A 19,609-nucleotide genomic window follows, 5' to 3' on the forward strand; every position below is an offset into this window, starting at 1 on the left:
GGAGGCTGTAACCGGGGCACCTGCTGAGGGGCAGCTCCAGACTGTCGGGCCTTGGCCGCCCTCATAGCCAGGGATGGGGACAGAAATGTTGGGGGGCTGGTCCATCATGTCTCCCTTTCTTTGCAGGGTCCTCCAGGGCAACCTGGCTACCCAGGTGCCATGGGCCCCCCAGGACTGCCTGTGAGTAAGGGGAGCCGGGTCTGGGGGTACCCGAGCCGTGGGGTAGTGATCAGGACCGGCCCAGGCTTGGGCATCCTCAGCGGGCTCCCTCCTTTCCCAGCATTTCAGCTGGTGTCTCTGCCAGGCTGTCCGTCCAGAGCACCCCCCGCCCCATAAGGCCCCTTGGTAGTGGAGCTTGGCCTCCCTCTCCGCTTTGCACATCAAGGGCCAGACTCTCAGAGCACCCGGAGCCTCCCAGACTAGGAGAGGACAGAGGTCTGCCTCCCCAGGGGCGGGGGAGAGTTGGGGAGATCCAGCGGAGGCGCCTGTTAGGAGGACGTGACCCCCGTTCCACTGAGTGGCGGTGGGAGGCCGCAGAGGCGCCCCCGCTCCGCTCTGCTCCGGGAGCAGCACACCCCTCGGGCCCCCCAGCCTCGCCCGGGGCGCCTTCTGCGTCTAAGTGTGTGTGCCAGCTGCAGTCTCCACCCCTCGCATCGGCGCCCCTGGCGGGCGGACCACGGGGCTAATTCCCTCTCTCTTTGCTGCCTGTCAGGGCATCAAGGGGGAGCGCGGCTACGGGGGTTCCCCGGGAGAGAAGGGAGAATCGGTGAGTGCGGGAAGGCAGCTCCCTCCGCGGGGGCGGGAGGAAGGGCTTCAAATGGCCAGTGTCTCTCTGCCGCCTGGAGAGCTTCCCAGCCGCCCCTGAACGGGAGACGTGACCCCGGCCCTCCGGTCCCCTGAGTCGCTCCAGCTGCGTCTCAAGCAGTCAGCGCTGCCGGCTGGTTGCTGCGTGGGCGGAAGCTGCGAGGAGGAGAATCCCGGCAGATTTCGTGGAGACTGGCGGAGGGGCTGCCTGGGGGGAGGGGGCCAGAGTCAGCGGGCAGGGGACCTCCTCCCCCCGCCCCCAACGCCCACAGGTCGGAGAGCCAGGCCCCGGACTCTGGACCCCACTCTGCCACCCGGCCTGTCCCCAGCCCCACACTGAGCACTGGAGCTGGGGCGGTCATCAGATGGGGACACGGAGGCTCACGAAGTGACGTGGCTCACCCAGGGTCCTGCAGCTAGTTAGTGAACTAGGGCCGAGCCTGGACTTGAACCCAAGTCTGTGACAAACCTCCCAAGTCTTTGTCTTACCTTCCCCCTCGCACATGCCGGTGAGGCCCCGGTGGGATGCAGCAAACCCCATTGTGCATTTATTCAATAACGAATCTTTCTCGTGGGCCTTCTGGGCGCCAGGCTCTGTTCTGAGGATGCCTTGGTGGATAAAACAGGCAGTTGAGCCCCTGGTCCTCAGGGAGCTCACGTTCCAGTGGGCCAGGTAGATAACAGATGAGTAAACAGCTACATATAAATTATGAGAGGTAGGACCGGTGGAGAAAATCAAGCCGGGTAAGGAGCTGGAGCCATGAACGGGAAGCATTAGACAGAGGGTCAGGGAGGCCTCTCTGAGCGGGTGGCGTTTGAGCTGAGCCCTGAATGGAGCTGCGGGGGTGTGTGGGAGCACAGACGACCAGCACACAGTTGTCTGTGCTGGGGAATCGCAGAGGGAGAAGCCGTGTGTGAGGGTACCTCAGGGACAGATTCGAGCCATCGAATGATTTGGTAAGGTTTCAAGAGACCTAGAAATGGTGGGGGATGGTGGGCATTCTAGGTAGAGGGGACAGTTGTGCAAATGCCCAGTGGTATGATTGTATAGTGTTCAGGGAACGGCAGTCTGACCAAGCCAGGCAGAAGATAAGGAAAGGGGAGGGAAGTGAAGCAGGGAAGGGTGGTCGGTATCAGATCACAGGATGCCTCAAAACCCAGCATTCAGTTGGCAGAGGGGCCCCATGGAGAGTGTTGGAGCAAGAGAGTATTATAATCAGAGCTGCGTTGAAGCAGAGGAGATGGCAGCCTCTTGCTGGCTGGACTAGAGCAAACCAAGAGATGGCAGAACTAGTTAAGAGGCTGGTTCAGTAGCTCAGGCAAGGGAAGGGAAGCCTGAACAGAGCAGGGGGAGGAATCCTGCCGCTTAGAGGGGCGTCCCACCACATCCCTGCCTCTGCTCTGTACCCCGTCCCCTGCCCCATCCCCTGATCTCCCACCTCCCCCAGTCAGAGTGACCGATTCCTCTCCTTTGTATCACCAGGGCCCGCCAGGATCTGAAGGCCTCCCAGGTCCCCCAGGCCCAGCAGTGAGTGGGGAAGGGGACAGGGAGATGTGGACATGGGGATCCCTGATCCTGACCTGGGGTCTGGGGACAGGAAGGTTGGGTTCTAGATGCATTGTTCTCTGTGGTGACAGGGTCCCCGAGGAGAGCGAGGACCCCAAGGGAACTTGGGTGAGAAAGGTGACCAGGTGAGTGGTGGCAGGGCCCTATCTAGCTGTCCTCCCCCGATGGTCACCCTCATGTACAGTGGGGGAGGGGGCACAGTGACCAGCTCTAGCCTCCCACCCCGCCACCATCCTCGAGTTGTAACCTCTCACCTCGTGCCCAGAGCCTCACCTACTGGCCCTTTGGGGGGGCCGCTCTGGCGGAGGACAAGGCCCATGACTTGAGGCAGCCTCACGCTGTCATTCTTTCCACCTGGGTAGCCAGGCAGGAGAGAGAGGGTGGCACAGCAAACTGTCCCTTGCTTTCTTCCCCTAGGGATTTCAAGGCCAGCCAGGCTTTCCAGGCCCACCGGTGAGTGCACACACAAAGCCAGCTCTGTCCGACGTGATCCCATCTGCGAGGGGCAGGCCTGGCCGGGGCAGGCCTGGCCGGGGCAGGCCTGGCCACGCCAGGCTGGTTGAGGGTGGGCCTAGGGAGGGGAGCAAAGAGGCGCGGGAAGAACGGAGGAATGGCCTCGGGGGCCAGGCCTGATTCCAGGAGCCAGGACCTGGAGAGCGGGGCCTCCTGGGTGGGCCCCAGCCCAGCCGCCCAGCCAGATGTAATGCTCCTGGGTGGTGTTTCTGGGAAGTCAAAACGCATCACATTAACAGTGGTGAAGCACACCCAGGAGGAAGAAGGAAGGGGAGCTGCTTTCCAGCCCCGCCTTCATTCCTGCCTGCTTCTTTGTTGATTTAGGGTCCCCCTGGATTCCCAGGCAAAGCTGGAGCACCTGGCCTACCTGGCCCCCAAGCGGAGAAGGTGAGCAGGACCCCAAGTTGGCCACAGTCACAGCTCTGAGCCATCAGAAGTTCAAGGACTAATTCAGTTACATCAAGTGGGGGCAAAGAGACCTCCAGGATGAGCCCAGCAACTGCTGTAGGGCAACAGGGCCGGGGCAGACCAGTGGGCCCCTAGGGCTGACAGCTGGGCCCAGGATGCCCACCCAATGGGAGAGTGTGGGTGGGGAGGAGGCAGAGAGGTGTAGTGAGAGGTGGGCCACTAGATGCGACAGGCCAACCCCGGCCAGCTGCAGCTCCTCCAGGGGAGGGCGAGGAGTTGAGGGAAGGAGGGAAGCACATCCAAGACTGGGCGCCCTGGGCCCTTCAGCAGGAGGTGGTCTGGACATTTGCCTTCTGGGTCTGACAACAGGAAAGAAGGATGGGCCTCCTGGGAGGCCATGCTCAGGGTGTCCCCAAGGGCCAGAGAGGGCAGGCGTGGCCTGTGACCTGGTGACAAGGGTGGGAAGGAGCAGCAGTTGGGGAGCCCCCGCACTGGCCGCCCCTGGGTTTGGCTATAGATAAACTTTGGGACTAGCTCTGCCTTGCTCTGGAGGCTGACATCCTTGTCTCAGCCCATCCTCTGGGCTCTCCAGATATGACAGGTGGGCAATGTAATGAGGCCCCAAACTGACTTCTAAGCTTGGGGTACAGGGAGGGGCAGGAGAGCTGCAGCTTCTTGGGGAGCCTCTTTCCTCTGAAAGCTGGAAAGGACTTCTAGAAGGGCCCCCTTGGTCTAGGTTCTCACTGAAGCCTAGAAAGGCTAGGGGCATCCCAGGTATGCACAGCCAGACAGTGGCGGGGCTGAGACTTCCCTCCCAGCTCAGGAGAACCCTCAAGCCCCTGGCTGCGCCCCCCACCCCAGAGCCAGCACCTATCAGCTATGGTTGAGGCAGTGCGGGTGCCACCTCCCTTCACTTCTCTGTGGGGCGCCTGAGTGGCGGCCCCCGCCAGAGTCTTCCGCGCTGCCTCTGTGCCCCAGTGCAGCTTGCTCTCCTTAGGCCGGTCTTTGCAGAGACTCCCAAACCTCTGGCCAGCGGTTCTCCGTCCTGACTCCCTGTGGGGCTGCCATTTCCTGGGGCTGTGCTGACCCCTCCTGGTAGCTGGTGGCATGGCAGTGCCAACCAGAGCCCTTCCCCCCCCCCCACCCCCCTGTGGGGTCTCTAGCTGGATCCCTTCCCCTTGGTGACCCCCACAGCCACTGCTCCAGGTCAGCCACCCTCTCCCCACTGGGGAAATGCTGCCGCCTCCCCACTTAGCTACCTGCCTCCCCCTCTCTTCTCTGATAAACATTCGAATTCACACGTTCGCTCTCATCATTCCCCTGCTTTGAACCATCAGTGGCTCCCCAGTGCCCGTAGTGGTGTTTTCAGGCTTTATTTTGTAGTCCCCAAGGCTTTTTGTCACACAAAATCGCATATGAATGCTCAGTCTATAAAACAGATGCAAGTGGAGCTGCTCTGGCTAAGGCGAGGGTAGGGGTCCTGGAGTCCCACCCCCTTGGCCTCCACTTTGTGCCCCCAGCCTCTCCAGGCTCCTCCAGGAACCCTCAGGCCCTGGGAAGTACAGTTTGAAAACTAACGGTCTGTTTGATAAAATCTAGTACAGGGTTTCAGGGCCCTCCTCCAGTCTCCTCTCCGCCCCCCACCCCCATCACACAGGCTCCCCAGACACCCCAGCTAGACCAGGCATGTGAACACCGCCAAATCTTTATCCTTCTCTGAAGTCCTCTGTGGCATGCCCTTTTCTCCTAAACCTACCCGAATCCCAGCCGTCCTTCAGAGCCCAGCACCTGCTAACTCTTCGGTGACACTTTCCCTGCCCCCGACCAGAGTGAGCTGCTCTCTCTCCCCAGCTCCCAGGGCCCCTTACTCACACAAGGCAAATCGACTGTTGCAATGCCCTTGATGGTCCTGGGCCTGTGACTCTTGCTGGACTGTGAGCTCCTCGAGGGCAGGGCCCACCCTTTTGCTATCTGGGGGAATCAGAGGCCACATGGTGGTTGGCACCTTGCTCAATGTGAATTGAATGTGTGCTCTCACTTCAGCCCACATTACTGAGCACCCACCAGGCCAGTCCTTGGTCAACCCCGAGGAAGGCGCTGGACCCAGAAGGCTCTGTTTCCTCTTCGTGGAGCAGTGCAGAAAGGGGGATGCTTGGCAGATGAAGACAGACTTTCACGGGGGAGTGGTGTGTGGGATACAGCCAGTTAGGCCAGAACCGAACTGGGGTTCGAAGCCAGCTGTCCTGACTTCCAGTAGTCACCAGCCCCTGTGGCCGGGGTCTCTTGTCCTGCTGGTGTGTGTCAGCGGGAGGGAGGGGGGCAAGGCCCCACTGACTTTGCTGGGGGGCTCATTTCCAGGGCAGTGAAGGGATTCGAGGTCCATCAGGCCTGCCTGGTCCCCCTGGACCACCAGGATCTCCCGGGATTCAGGTGAGCGTGTGCCCGCTTAGCCTGACAGGTGTGTGTGTGTATGTGTGTGTGCTCATGCACGCATGTGTGTGTGTCTGTGTGTGTGTTTTAGGGGTAGGAGTTGGGTGAGGGGTGGAGGGGGTGAAGAGGGTGGAGGGGCTGGGTTGGGCCTCCCACCTCCTAGGGCTCCAGCACAGGCGTGCAGGAATGCCTTTTTCCCATTTCCAGGGCCCTGCTGGTCTGGATGGTCTAGATGGGAAGGACGGCAAGCCTGGCGTGAGGGTGAGATGGTGGGCCCAGGAGGGCACCCCCTTCCTTCTACCTCCTTCTCCAAGAGCCAAAGTCAAGGGAACCCTGATGAAGGGAATTGAATTCCACTGCCCCACACCTCTTGCAGGAGGTGCCCCACCTTCCCTCGGTCTGCCTCTCACCGCACCCCACTTCTCCAATGGCACCAGAGCCCCCCGATTTCTCTGTTCTCCCAGTTGCCTTAACCAGGTTGGATGAGCTGGGTCTCACCAAAGGCAGGCAGTGAAGGGAGTAAATTTATACCCAGAAACTCAATCAGCTGAAGAAACTAGGCTGGGTGTCAGAAAGAATAGGCTGCAGACAGGGAAGGACTTGAGTGGCCCTGGCTCCTTGGATCCGATTTTGCTGGGGCATCTGAAAAGGATGGGGCCATGGCAAAGGGCAGAGCATCAAGGTCAACCCCCTTCTGTACGCAAAAGAAGGAAAACTGAGGTTCAGAAAGGGACGGGGATTCACTCAGCGTGCACAGCCAGTCAGAGGCTGAGCCCGGCTTGGAATCGTCCCTGTGCCCCACGTGACAATCCCTCCATCCTGGGAGAGCTGGGGGAGGGGCTGGAGAAAGGGGGAGACTGGTGAATGAGTGGGTACAAGCTGAACAAAGCTCTTGTCTCAGTGCCCCTGGTCTCTTTCCCTAGGGGGACCCTGGTCCTGCTGGCCCCCCCGGACTCATGGGACCCCCGGTAAGTTGAGCTGCAGGAAGGAGCTGGGAGCTGGGAGGTTGCAAAGCTGGACGGGTGCCCTGATGGGTGGGGCAGCTCAAATCCACATCCCCTGTGGACATGTTATGACTTTGGATGGATTTGACTTGTTTAACCTGAGGAAAGAGGAGTGGGAGGTGGCCTCTGCTTGAGGTGAGGGACGTGGCAGCTCCTGCTTTTTCTTCCAGGGCTTCAAGGGAAAACCGGGCCATCCCGGCCTCCCAGGACTGAAGGTAAGGGCCTGGTGACTTCTGCCAACCGGGTTTTCTCAGCTTTTCTCAAGGTCTGACCCCGGGCAGATGTGGCAGTCTGGCCGGAGTGGAGTGCCACCTGACCCTTGGCTAAGATGCCATCCCAGCATCCAGGCCTTCTGAGGCCACCGGTGCCTGGCAGACTGGGTTGGGGCTTTGCCATCTGCCAGCCCGAGGGCATCAGAGAGCCCCTGGCCGAAGCCGGGGCATGTGGCAGGACTCCTCTGATGTGGGGTCGGCTTGGGGTGTGGGAGCCAAATGGCGGTCTGGTGAGCCTCAGTTGCCCCTCTCTCCTCCAGGGTGACTGTGGAAAGCCTGGTCCCCCGGGCAGCAGTGGCCGCCCCGGAGCAGAGGTAAGGGCCCGGGGTCTGTGCGTGCTGCCTTTAGACAGCCCTTGGGTTCTGCTGAGTCCAGGACGCGGCCACTCCCTCCCCCTTCGCTGGCAAAGTGGCAGCCTCCTCTCCTTGCCTTCTGAGGGAGGTTTTGCCCAACACTGCACATCTTGACCTTCCTCCTCTTAAGTTTATAACCGATTTCCTCTCCCTATGGGCTATTGGGTTATTAACCCATAGAGGCCTGGGCTCTACCTTCCCCCTCCAACCATACTCATGGGCAGGGCTGGTCCCCTGTCCCCAGAAGGCTTAGGCCTAGAGGCCAGGACTCAACGCAGCTCTTCTGGCCATTGGTGTTCCACCTGCTGTGCTCAGCGTTCTCCTACCTCACAGCCTGTGTGTGTAAGTCTGTTTCTGTGTTGTTTCTTCCTCTTTCTCCCTCCTGCAGGGTGAGCCTGGTGCCATGGGACCCCAGGGAAGACCCGGCCCCCCTGGCCACGTTGTGAGTTACTCTGTTTTCGTCTCTGTCTCTGTGAGAGTTCAGACTGTGTTGGGCTGGGTGGTGGTGGGCAAGCTGGTGATGACCCGAAAGAACTGACCGCAGCAGCAGTGCCAGCCACGTAGAGCAGTAAGGGGCTCTGGGCTCACCCATCCAGCGGTTCCCCGGCTTTTCGCCATTTTCTGATATTCTGGGCACATTCGAGTTTGCTTATCAAACAAAGATCATTCAGTTATTCAACAAGTAATTATTGAGCACCTGCTCCACACCAGGCACTGTTCCAAGCCCTGGGCTACGGTGAGATAGACAAGGTCCCCTGATCCCAGAGCTTCCACACAGGCACAACAGACAGATTAACGCAGAAGGATCAGGCAGTGATGTGCTGTCATAGAGGGCCTGGGAGGCGACTTTACGGGAGAAGTGGCCTTTGAGCAGGGGCCCGAATGACAAGAAGGAGCCAGCTGTCGAGCAGTCTGGTGGAAGAGCATCCCGGCAGGGGTGCATCTGCTGCAAAGGGCCTGAGGCAGGGAGGGCTTGGGGAGCTTCAGAGTCAGCGTGGCGGGAGTGGAGTCCGAGGAGGGTGTGAGTGGGAACGGGAAAGCTGAGCTGGGAGAGGACCTGAAGCAGATGGTGGAGGACCTCGGGGGCATGGGCAGGAGGGGGTTGGGTGCGCAAATGACATCAGAGATATCAGCGGAGGGATGATGGCGGTGGAGCTGGTGGCAGTGGACAGATCCCGCAAGTGTCTGGAGGTAGATAGAGGACTTGCTCGTGACCTGGATGGGGAGGGGGCAGGAGGCGGTAGAAGGAGAGGAATCGAGGACGACTCCTGTTCGGTTCGCCTCGGGCAGCTGGGTGAGTGGGTGGTGTATTTACTGAGAAAGGGTGACTTGGAGAGGATGTTTATTAAGCAATAATGGCTTTCCCGTCTACTTTACTCATCTGTAACACAGATGACTGCCAGTGGGCGTCTTTGATCAGCGTGACCATGCCGAGCTGGTGGGGTTCCAGAGAGCCCTGTTGAGGCTGGCTGTACACTTTCCAGAAGGCTCTTGGAAATGTTAAGAATAGTGCAGAACCCCCCAAAAAAGGAATTCTCAGGTCCTCATCACTATTTTTATGGATCTCAAGGTGTCCAGAGACCTTGGACTGGGGACCCCAGGTCTAGTCCGGTCCCCTCCACGTTACAGATGAAAGAAGGAGTCACACACTCTGAATTGTGTCCGCATCGGAGACCCCCTGGGGGGTTGGGGGGTGTGCAGCGTTCCTCTTCCCACCTCTGTCCATCCAGCCCAGCGCCCTGCTGTGTGCCAGTCTCAGTGCTGGACATTCCTGCCTTAGGAGGCTTGAGATGAGTAGAACAGAGCCTGTGCCTTTGGAATTTTCCATCTGGGAGCATGGAGGGAAGTGCTCTGAGAGAGACCTGTGTGCCCTGGGGTTTAGAGAAAGTGTAGCTCTGACCACCAGGGCGGTGACATTTGAGCTGAGCCTCAGGGGCAGGATGTGGAGAGATAGGGCAGGCGGGAGCCCTCCTGCATGTTTCAGGCTCATCGCCCTCCAGCAGCACGTGAGCGGCAGGAGACCAGGGAGCTTGGGGCTTCTCTGTGAGGACGTTGGAGTCGGTGCTGAGCCCTTGCCCCTCACCCCCCGGCTGCGCACAGGAAAGCTTCTGGTCTCTGCTCTTCCCAGAGAACAGAAGGAAGGCGGCAGGGGGTGTGGGGGGGTACTCAGAAGACACCCAGGCCCACGTAGCATGTACCTTACTCCCTCTGCACTTGGCTCTGACTCCCAGATCATCCCCTCCGTGCGGGCCCCAGAGGTACCACTCGGCCTGCGGCAGGCATGAGGGTCTTGTGTGTTCAGGGCCCCCCAGGCCTCAGCTCTGGCGTAGGTCAAGTGCAAGAGCAGAAGGAAGGAGGGTTCGGGGAAGAGAATGGAGCAGTCATGACAAGGTTAGGGCGTGTTCTTGCTGTTGGTCCTTCGCTGCCTCCGGGACCTTATTACTGGAGCGTCTTTCCATCCCACTGACTGGCTCTCTTTAGGGGCCTCCGGGGTCTCCAGGCCAGCCAGGCCCAGCTGGAATCTCTGCAGTGGTGAGTGGCGTGCTCCCCTTGTCCCTCCCTCCCCGGAGTTTAGCCCTGCTCTGCTGCAGGCTCCTCGCAGAGGGAGCCGGGTGGGGTGGGGGGTGAGGGCTGGAGAGCAGCGTGTCCCCAGCCCCTCTCCTTCCCTGGCATCGGCCTCTCCTGCGTCCAGACATCTCCCTCACTGGCCTGTGGTGAAGACCTTTGGAGAAGCCTGGAGGCCATCCCAGGGTCCTTCCCCAGGTTCAGGCAGCGCCACCTCCCCGTGTGCGGCCTTAGGGTGGGGGTCATGGCCCCTGGCGCACAATGTCTGCCTCTGGCTGCGTGGGGTTCACTTTTCCCTCTCACCATCCCTGTCTTTTTCCCTAGGGCCCGAAAGGAGACCGAGGATCCACTGGAGAAAGGGGCCTTTCAGGTCTTCCGGGCCAGCCTGGTCCCCCTGGACACCCTGGCCCCCCGGTAAGACCCCACATATTGCAGCACAGCCCGGGGGAAAGGGCCAGTGGGCTTTGTCAGTTGCACGCAGCCCTGCACTTCTGAGGCCTCCAGGGAAGGGGAGGCATTTAGCACAGACGATGGCAGCTCGGAGATTGTGCCTGAGGATCACGTCCTATTTAGAAAGAAGGACAAGCTGTACAAGCCAGCACTGGGCCGATCACACAGCAGACCGCTGCCTCCAGCCGTGCACCGCTGTACAGATCCCCCCACTAGGTGTCGGACAGGGGAGACTGGCCCCCGTTCCACCCCCGCCCCCTCCCCAGGGGAGTCTGTTGGTAACCACAGAAAACCTGTAAATGTCAGGCACCAGAAACGCTGCGCTACTGCTGGAGCTCTTGCAACAGCTCAGAAACCACTCCTTAGTTTCAGCTAGAGTTTATACTAAGAGCTGTGATATATTGGTCACTGACAATGTGACAATGCTGAATGGTGACCTACAAATGGTGACCTACAAATGTGCTTGACATTTTGTCATTTAATCTGTACCACAACCCTATTTAGTAGGTCGGATTGTCCCCATTTTACAGATGAGGAAACCAGGGTTCAGCAAGGTTAAGTAGGTTGTCCAGAGTCCCACAGCTAGTGAGTGCAAGAGGCTGCCTGACTCCAGAACTTGCGTCCGGAGCCACTCTGCGATACTTTCTCTTTCAAAGGTTCCAGACAGGTGGCCACATCAGGTGGAACTGGCTGCCAGTCTCAGGGATGAAAAATCTCCCCGGGGACTGAGGCAGGGACCCATGTCTCCTAGTCCCCAGGTCAGGGTGTTTTCCACCCAAGCAGACTTCCTTCTGGGGAGCAGTAGCAATGCCCCTGGGGCTGGTGTCCTGGAATGGGGTGGATGACTCTAGCCTATGCAGGAGTAATCGGACGGGCCGAGTCTTGCCTCCAACTCATCTGATTCCTGCTGCAGACCCTGGGCAGGCAGGTCCCACCAACCCTCCATCCCTCCTGCCTACAGGCTCAGGAGCCTCCAGGGTCCCCGGATGAATGTGTCAGTTGCCTTGCAATCACAGATTCCTCTTCCCCAGCATCCCACTAGAAATGGCAGGGCCCTGGAAGCAGCCTCCCCTGTTTTGGGGAGGGAGCGGACACTAGGCTGCCCTGGCCGATCTCTGCGACCTCATCAAGGCCAGAGATTCAGAGTTCACACCTTCATTCAGCAAACACTGAACATACACTCAGAGCCAGGGAATGTGCGAGATGCCAGGATCTCAAGCAAAGAGCAGGGCAGGTGCAGTCTGCTCTTCCCCCATAGAGCTCAGTCAGTTGGGCGGCCGGGAGCAGGCTGGAGGGTGGGGTGGGGTCTAAGTTTCCACAGCCTGTGCCTGGAGCATCGGGGGGAAGTGGGGAGGATCGTGACTTCTCGGTGGAACTGGGGCTGGCCATGCCTGGTGGGCGAGGTGAGGCATGAAATGCCCAGCTGGCTTGGCACTCACCACAGCTCCATTGCTCTCTACTCCCCAGGGTGAACCTGGTGCAGATGGTGAAGCTGGCAAAGAGGTACCGTTGTGCTGGGCTCCTCCTTTTCTCTTGGGGATGCTGCTTCTTGCTCCTAGCTTCGCCTTGACCCCTCTTCATTCATTCAGTGAATGCTCCCTGTTTGCACAGACTGTCTCTGGACAGATATACAGGAAACCGGTGCCCTTGTTCTTCTGGGGAGAGGGACTGGGGACTAGGGGAAAAGGATGAGAGTGAGCCTTGCTTTTCACTTTTTTTTTTTTTTTTAACCGTATACTTGGTCAAAAAGAGCCAATAATCATAATAATACTCCAAATAAACATTTCTTGGGCACCAGCTCTAGCCAGGCCCTCCCTTTCATTCTGACTTCTCACCTCTTTTTGTCCGTGACAAGAGACCCAACCAACACGATCATACACGGCCACACCCCAGGAACATGAGTCTCCCTTCCAGATGTCCCCGCTCTTGTTGGCAGGGAGGTTGACATCCTTTCTCACACAGAGCCCAGTGGACACGGCCTGGGGACCTAACACTGTGGGAGGTCCTTTCACGGCACCTGTCTTTCCTGGACACCTTGGAGACGCTGCCCAGACTTGATCCCTGACTTTTGCTTTCTTCTAGGGACCCCCTGGAAAACAGGGAATGTACGGACCCCCTGGTCCAAAGGTGAGTGGGCACTGGCCGGGTTTGAGAGGAGCAGCTCATGAGTTGATTAAGCCCAACTCTAAGCTCTGACTTTAGCCATGGAGAGGAGACAGAGGAAGGCCAGTGGGCAGGGAAAAATGTGGGCAGAACTTGGAGCAACCTCGTCTCTGACAACTTCTCACGAGGGGCTGTTCCAAGGTTCATTCACTCCTGATTGATTGATTGATTCATTCATTCATTCTGCGAGCGTCCGCTTGGCCTTGCTTACCCGCCAGGCCCTCTGTCCTAGCCTTGGACAAACAGAGGTCCCTGAACAAGAGGTGCCCACTTAGTTCAGTCACACTTACACTGGAGCGTGGCAGGTTTTACTGAGGAAGATTAGACGTAGCACCGTGGGATCAGAGGGAGGGAGCAATCAGCTCAGCTTAGGGCGTCAGGGAGGCTGCACAGAGAACAGGGACATTTCAGCTGAGTAGGAGGAGTGCACCGCGGAGAGAGGAGGGGAAGGCAGTCCAGGCAGGGAGGACTAAGACACACGGCCGAGTCAGAATTACAACCAGTGAGGTGTGGCTGGAGGTGCAACGAGGCTGGAGAAGATGTGGTCAGGACCGCATCATGAATGGCCTTGAATGCCTGGCCAAGGAATTAGACCTTTATCCTGAGGGCAGCTGGGAGCCATCAGAATTTCTAAGTAGGGAGTAACAACATGAAAACTGTCCTTTAGAAGGACTGCTTTGGGGGCAGCGACATGGGGCAACATGTCAAGGTCCTGTGCACAGTCCAGAGGGAGACGCCGGGGGCCAGGTAGGGGGCTGAAGACAGGAGCAGATTGCTGAGACATCGTGAGGTAGACTTGACAGCACTCGGCAATGCTGGACTGTGACTTCCTGTCCTTGCAGGGTGACCCGGGACCGTCAGGGCAGAAGGGCCAGGCAGGGGAGAAGGGAAGAGCTGGCATGCCTGGTGGGCCTGGCAAGAGTGGCTCCATGGGACCTTCTGGGCCGCCGGGTCCTGCAGGAGAGAGAGGCCACCCTGGATCTCCGGGACCTGCGGGGAGCCCTGGTCTGCCCGGGGTGCCTGGCTCCATGGTAAGGCGGGGAGGCTGGCAGCCATGGGCACTGGCCCAACAGAGCAGGCCTGTGGGGTAGAGCGTGGACCATTTTAGAAGCTCTTGCTGACACTCTACAGGAAGGAGCATGACCCCCTTATGGGTGGTTCTTAACTGTGTGGGCGAGTTGAGGGGATTGGGGACCCTTTCCCCAGAAAAATGCACTGACTCTCGAAATGTTTTGTACCACTTCAGGGGGTTAGGACAGTGGGTTAAGTATCTGTGGGAGGCTCCTGGGACCCTTGCCTCCCTCCCCATCCTTTACTTCCACGAAGTCCATCCCCAGGGGAGATGAGCCTCAGGCTTGGAAGTATTACTGAGGCAGGTTTCTTCTCTCTCCTCAGGGAGACATGGTGAATTATGATGAAATCAAGAGGTTCATCAGACAAGAGATCATTAAAATGTTTGACGGTAATTGGCAGCTGGCTGGGTGGCAGTGGGTGCTGCTCGCCCTTCCCAGCTGCTTCTCCACCCCGCCCCGGCCTCCTTTTCCTTAGAGCTCAATATCCACCTCCCCCCTCCACCCCTACTTACCTTGCTCTCCCACTTACAGGCATATGTTCAATTAGGCTTCAGCCTTTCCTGCCACCTGCTCTGTTCAGAGACAGAATGATTCCCTCCTGCCCTCCCCAAGCCCCCGCTGGAGCAGAGGAGACAGACGAGAAAACTGATATCAAATGAGTCTGCATAGAGTGAGCTCTAAATAAAGGGGCAAGCAGCAGCTCTAAGAAGGCTGCTGTGGTTTCATTTTAAGCTTTTTTTCCTGTTCATTTGTTTGTCCAACATTGACAGGCTAGGGACTGGGGAAAACATGGACCTTTCCGGAAGGGGCTAGACATCTTGCTTGGGAAGCAGACCTTGAATGCCAAGCAAGGAGTCTGGACTTTATTCTGAAGCCAGTGGTGAACTCAGGAAGGCCAATGGAGAAGAGAGATGCTGTAATCAGATCTGTGCTTCAGGAAGCTCACGGTGGAGAGCGAGGAGCGAGGTGGGGCTAGGGCACAGGAGACCACTTAAGAGATCCACCCACACGTTCCTTGCTCTGACATCCCTCTGAAGAAAGGCTGTCTTGGATTCCATGCTGGGGGCCTGTCTGTAGCATCTGCAGTCGTTCTGAGTCCCTGGGGGGCACCCTGTGACCTGTCCCTGACCTTTCTTACAGAGAGGATGGCTTACTACACCTCCAGGATGCAGTTTCCCATGGAGATGGCAGCAGCTCCGGGACGACCAGGCCCCCCAGGGAAGGATGGTCCCCCGGGCCGGCCAGGTGCCCCGGGATCACCTGGGCTCCCTGGTCAGATTGGCAGAGAAGGTCGGCAGGGCTTGCCCGGGATGAGAGGTAGGTCTGCCGTCCGGTTACTGAGGTGCATACCTAGCTCTTGGGGGCAAACACGAGCATTGCATGAGGTCTGTTGTGAATACGCCATTTGTGTGTATGCGTGTGTTTCGAATAATCCTGCTGGGTGTGTCCTTGTTCTACTCAGGGGTGGGGCCTCTTATTTTATTCCTTTTGTTCCAGGATTGCCTGGTACCAAAGGTGAAAAGGGAGACACTGGTGTTGGCATTGCAGGAGAAGTTGGTCTCCCCGGCCCCCCAGGTAGGAAAAGCCAGCCTTTGAGACCATGAATCTGGAGCAGTTGAGATCGCCTTTCTTTATGTTCCTTCTGTAACATAGTTGTGTAGAACCTGAAGTAACCACAGGCCTACCAACCATCATTTAGAGTAATGCCACTGCGTGTAAGATACTCTACGAGGGCGTGTGTGAGAGTGTGCGTGGGGAGGGGGGCGGGTGTCGGGGATGCGGTGGAAGACCCAGTGCCTGCCCGCAAGTCCTAACCTGGGCTCGCACCACACAGTGGAAGAGAGCTCGATGTGGTGGGGCCAGGGAACGCAAGTCCAGGTCCTGCTCATCCTCTTACTGGCTCTGTGACCTTGACGAGCCTAAGAGGGAAATGGCTAAAGCTTCATAGCCTGGCTCTGAGGTGTAGCTTCACCACTTAGAAGGTGGGCGACGTCTTTGAGCCTGTATCCTCGTCTCCAGAATGAGATAATAGTTTCTTTCTCATGGAATTGTTGTGAAGATTCAATGAATAATGCAGAAGAAGCACTTGCCTTGTGCCTGGCACGTGGAAACTCTGAATAAAACTAGCCAGTAGTATTATTGTTATCGTTAAACTAATGTAAGGATCAGATCAGGTCTTCATGAAAATATGGTGTAACTGGAGAAATATTTATCAAATGTAAGGTATTATTTACCATGACTATTATGTTTTCTTTTCTTGTGATCTGGGTTTCCTGATTTTCCTTCTCTGACTCCTTCCTCCCTAGGTCCTCAAGGTCCTCCAGGATATGGCAAGATGGGTGCAACTGGGCCGATGGGCCAGCAAGGCATTCCTGGCATCCCTGGCGCCCCAGGCTCCATGGGCCCACCGGGCAAGGCCGGCCACTGTAACCCCTCTGACTGCTTTGGGGCCATGCCAATGGAGCAAGAGTACCCACCCATGAAAAACATGAAGGGGCCTTTTGGCTGAAATCACCATTTCCATCAGATGAAGGACTCCATTGGGAACAAATGGCTAAAACTTATAGGATTCTGGATGGGTTGTGAATGTTTTGGGTTTTTAATTGCTATTAATATTTTTTTATCAATAAACAAAGAAACAAAACTATCTGCAATCTCACTTCCATTGGGGTTTCTCTGGGGCTGCAGCTGCATCTCCCTGTCATCCTCCTCTTGTCACTTGGTCCCAGGGTCAAAAGAGGGCATTTCCTTCATCGTCTGTGGTCAACCAGTCAAGCTGTGGGATGCTGCTGTATAGGTGGCCCCCAACTCAGCTCTCCTCTCCAGATACTTCTGAGTCAACCTTTGGGCCTCTGGACCTTGTGTCCTATCCTTCGTGGCACACTTCTCCAAGTCAGAGACGGGGCATCGCTCAGCCTCTTCCCATGGGTGAGCCAAAGGTGGGTTTGAAGACCCTGCTTGCAGCTCATAAAGGCCTCTCCCTATTTGCTTCCCTTTAAGAAACCAGTGTTTGGTACCCCACCCACCTCTTTTTGGGTGTGACCCAAAGCCAGTCCAGGTGCACCTTGGGAACTGCCACTTGCTGCTGAGGTGCATTCATCTGCCTGGCGGCACCTCCAAGCACACATGGTTCTCTTCTTGCTGCTCCAGTAATTCCATGATTAGAAAGCCTGTGCAAACAGGAGGAACGATAGGTCGCAGCCCCTGGCCCAGGCAACGAGGGACTGCTGCTTCTCCAGGAAATGACATGGAAACTCCTGCCTGTACCAGTGCATGGCCCTGTCACCAGCTCTCCTGGACGGCGCATGACATCTTTTGTTATTCTTTGTTAATCTAGCTCGTGTGGTGCTTTTCCTGTACCTCTTAGTCTAGGCCTTCAGAAACAGATTGCATCAGTGCAAAGGGGTCATGGGCAAACCACAATCAGATCTGAATTCATTGTCCTCAAAGTCCACTGGGACTTTGCTGATCTATCTGCTGCCTCCTTCTCCATATGTAAAAAGGCTAGGAAGAAAAAGAAAAAAAGACAGCAAGTTGAATATTACAGAAGCATTCTATCTCAAGCTTCTTCCTTTTCTGCTTTTCAGATCTCTTGTCCTGATGGGCTGGTTGCTCTGTGAGAAATCAACAGGGCACATCCAGAGGGACTTCCAAAGAAAGGTTTTTTACTGGCCCCAGCTTTCTGGAAGGTTTATTCAAGTTGGATAAACTTCAAAGGGATCACAGAGCAGGCTGAGAAATGTACCCAGAGTCCAGATGCTTATCCAAACTGCCTGAAGCCTTCAAACTGGCCGTAAAATCTCTCCTGAGCTGGCACGTCCAGCACAGTTTTGAAAATTCCCTTCTCCCATTGAGCCCCCAATACCGAGAGGTTTTCAGAACCTTTGCCCTATTTTTTTTTCCTGCCAGGGGCAGAGGTGTGCCGATGGCCAGGGAAATGAAATCAGGCAGACTCCTGAGCATGCCAAGTGCCTCACATGATGTTTCTAAAGGAGCCAATTCTTATTTTATCTCTCACCAGCAATTCTCAGTTAACCCTGAGTCTGACATAAAACATTAAAAAGCAAACTCATCCTCTTTGCATTGAAGTAGCAGCCAGTTTTGGACAGCGGATGAGGACAGATGTTAAAGTGCTCCCATTGGAAGGCCAGCTTCCTTTCCACCCAGTCTGTGAAGCACTAACCGATGATGGGCCTCGTGATAAGAAGCACGTTGGTGTGAGTAGAAAGAAAGGGAAGCAAGGACCAGCTGTTGAATTGAGCAGGTTGGCTTTGAAGGCCAGAGGGGGAAAATCGCTATGAGGAAACATCAAACTCAAGCCCTCTGAGGACCACCAGGGAACCGATCCTTACAGAGTAAATGATGTTTTCTTCACTTTTCTTCTTGAGTCAAATTCATACTACTCTTAGGGGGCTCTGTGACAGGCTAGGTTTAAGCTTTCATGATTTGAGTGTTTGTCTCCCCGGAGTTTGAAATTGCTGTATCCTCTTGGACCATGAAGAACCAGATGGAAACCTGAATTTTATAGTCTCTGTTACCATGGTCAGCAAAAAAAAAATCCATGGATTTTGCTGGTAAGTTCAGGAGCTGGGTAAGCTTTTAGAGAAAGGAAGGAGGGGTGCACCCCTTCCCCTCCTTTCAAAAGGCAGCTCTCTCACTTTCCCATCTGTCTTCATTTCTTAGTGTAGTTATTCCAGGCTTTTCAGGCAACACACAGATCATTCAGATTGGCAATATCTAACTTGATGAGTCCATTACCTCTTTCTACTTTGTGCTCGGAACTGTACCAGGCTCTGGGGATTCAGAGGCAAACTAGACAGACAGGATCCCCGCCTCCACAGTGTCTAGGTGGAGAGCAGAGAGTTAAACAAGCAGTTACAATAACGTGGGATGATGGGGCAGTACCAGGCGCCAGGGGAGCACAGAGCTGAGAGACCTAATCTTGTCTAGACAGAGATCTATGTAGGCAGAGGGAACAGCACATGTCAAGGTCCAGAGATGACTGAGGACAGCACGCTGAGTGATGAGAGACAGTGCATGTGGTTGGAATGTGGAGTGCGAGAGGGAGAGACAGTGGGAAGCAAGGGTTTCACGTGAGGCTGTGTCGAGCCAGGTTTGCCTAACAGGGAATTCTTAATTTGAGAAACCCTCTGCTCTGTAAGATGGAGAAAAGGCTGCTGCGTGTTTATTCTGCAGAGAAAAATCCCTGACTTTGATGCCTTCTGGAATTTGTCTTCTTTTCTGTCTGAATATTTTTTCCCTGTCACCAGAACTCAACAGAATCTATTTAGACTCTTCACATGTGGTCCGTTAAGCCCTCTGTAAGACTAGATCATTTTGTCGTTGTCCTGAATAGTTTAGGGGAATAGAATGTATCAGTGCAGCCTCCATATGATCCTGTGTTAGGGGAGTGTGGCCAGTTGTCTGCTGTTCTCATTTTTCTGTTGGTTCTGTGGAAAGCTACAAATCACCCTCTGATCCAAGGCATGCAACTGGAATTTAAATTTTGGAACTGGATCTAGTCGGAATCAAAGAGAATTAATCCCATAGTAATTAAATGGGTATTGGTATTCCCTCTCAGTAAGCAATACTGGGGCTTGGTGCTGAGACAGGAGGCCTGGAGGGAATGATGTGTCTCCAGGGGTGGCCATAGTTTCCAGTGGATGGTCCTTCCATGACCAAGCTATGCCTCACCTCTAATGGGTCAACCATGGGGCTTCCATGAACTCAGGAAAGTACTCTGTGCTCTAAAAAGGGCTGGAATCCAAGTTTCCCCCTTTGGCTAAAGCTGAAACAAAAACAGGAACTTCTCCACCCACCTCTGTCTGCCTCAGGTAGCTGAGGTTTTGGAAATTAGTTAATTGTTTTTCAGTCTTTGGAAGATCCTGATCTCCGTTTTACCCGGCCCTCTCCAAAATAAACACACCTGGTCCTGCTGCAGGTCTTCCGAGGCACAGCGCTGGACTTGGCTTTGGCTGGCCTCTGACTGCCTGAGAGACGACTTGGA

The 19,609-nt window shown here is 56.2% G+C and overlaps 1 protein-coding gene across 7 annotated transcripts in view; it reads left to right on the forward strand.

Moving 5' to 3' along the window:
• The window catches only part of COL16A1 (collagen type XVI alpha 1 chain), a 51,308-nt gene extending 35,059 nt beyond the window's left edge, over positions 1-16,249 (forward strand). For all 7 annotated transcript variants that reach the window (XM_033839034.2, XM_073792959.1, XM_033839037.2 and 4 more), the window contains 21 exons: positions 127-180; positions 713-766; positions 2,288-2,332; positions 2,443-2,496; positions 2,789-2,824; positions 3,209-3,271; positions 5,651-5,722; positions 5,930-5,983; positions 6,646-6,690; positions 6,897-6,941; positions 7,259-7,312; positions 7,740-7,793; positions 9,833-9,883; positions 10,241-10,330; positions 11,834-11,869; positions 12,449-12,493; positions 13,372-13,560; positions 13,925-13,991; positions 14,743-14,919; positions 15,100-15,177; positions 15,909-16,249. In XM_033839034.2, coding sequence (XP_033694925.1) covers positions 127-180; positions 713-766; positions 2,288-2,332; positions 2,443-2,496; positions 2,789-2,824; positions 3,209-3,271; positions 5,651-5,722; positions 5,930-5,983; positions 6,646-6,690; positions 6,897-6,941; positions 7,259-7,312; positions 7,740-7,793; positions 9,833-9,883; positions 10,241-10,330; positions 11,834-11,869; positions 12,449-12,493; positions 13,372-13,560; positions 13,925-13,991; positions 14,743-14,919; positions 15,100-15,177; positions 15,909-16,111 — 1,566 coding nt within the window. In that variant the 3' untranslated portion in view covers positions 16,112-16,249. The remainder of the gene's footprint in view (positions 1-126; positions 181-712; positions 767-2,287; positions 2,333-2,442; positions 2,497-2,788; positions 2,825-3,208; positions 3,272-5,650; positions 5,723-5,929; positions 5,984-6,645; positions 6,691-6,896; positions 6,942-7,258; positions 7,313-7,739; positions 7,794-9,832; positions 9,884-10,240; positions 10,331-11,833; positions 11,870-12,448; positions 12,494-13,371; positions 13,561-13,924; positions 13,992-14,742; positions 14,920-15,099; positions 15,178-15,908) is intronic.
• Positions 16,250-19,609: the final 3,360 nt, after the last annotated feature.

Source organism: Tursiops truncatus, chromosome 1 (assembly GCF_011762595.2).
Source record: "Tursiops truncatus isolate mTurTru1 chromosome 1, mTurTru1.mat.Y, whole genome shotgun sequence".
Taxonomy (NCBI): domain Eukaryota; kingdom Metazoa; phylum Chordata; class Mammalia; order Artiodactyla; family Delphinidae; genus Tursiops; species Tursiops truncatus.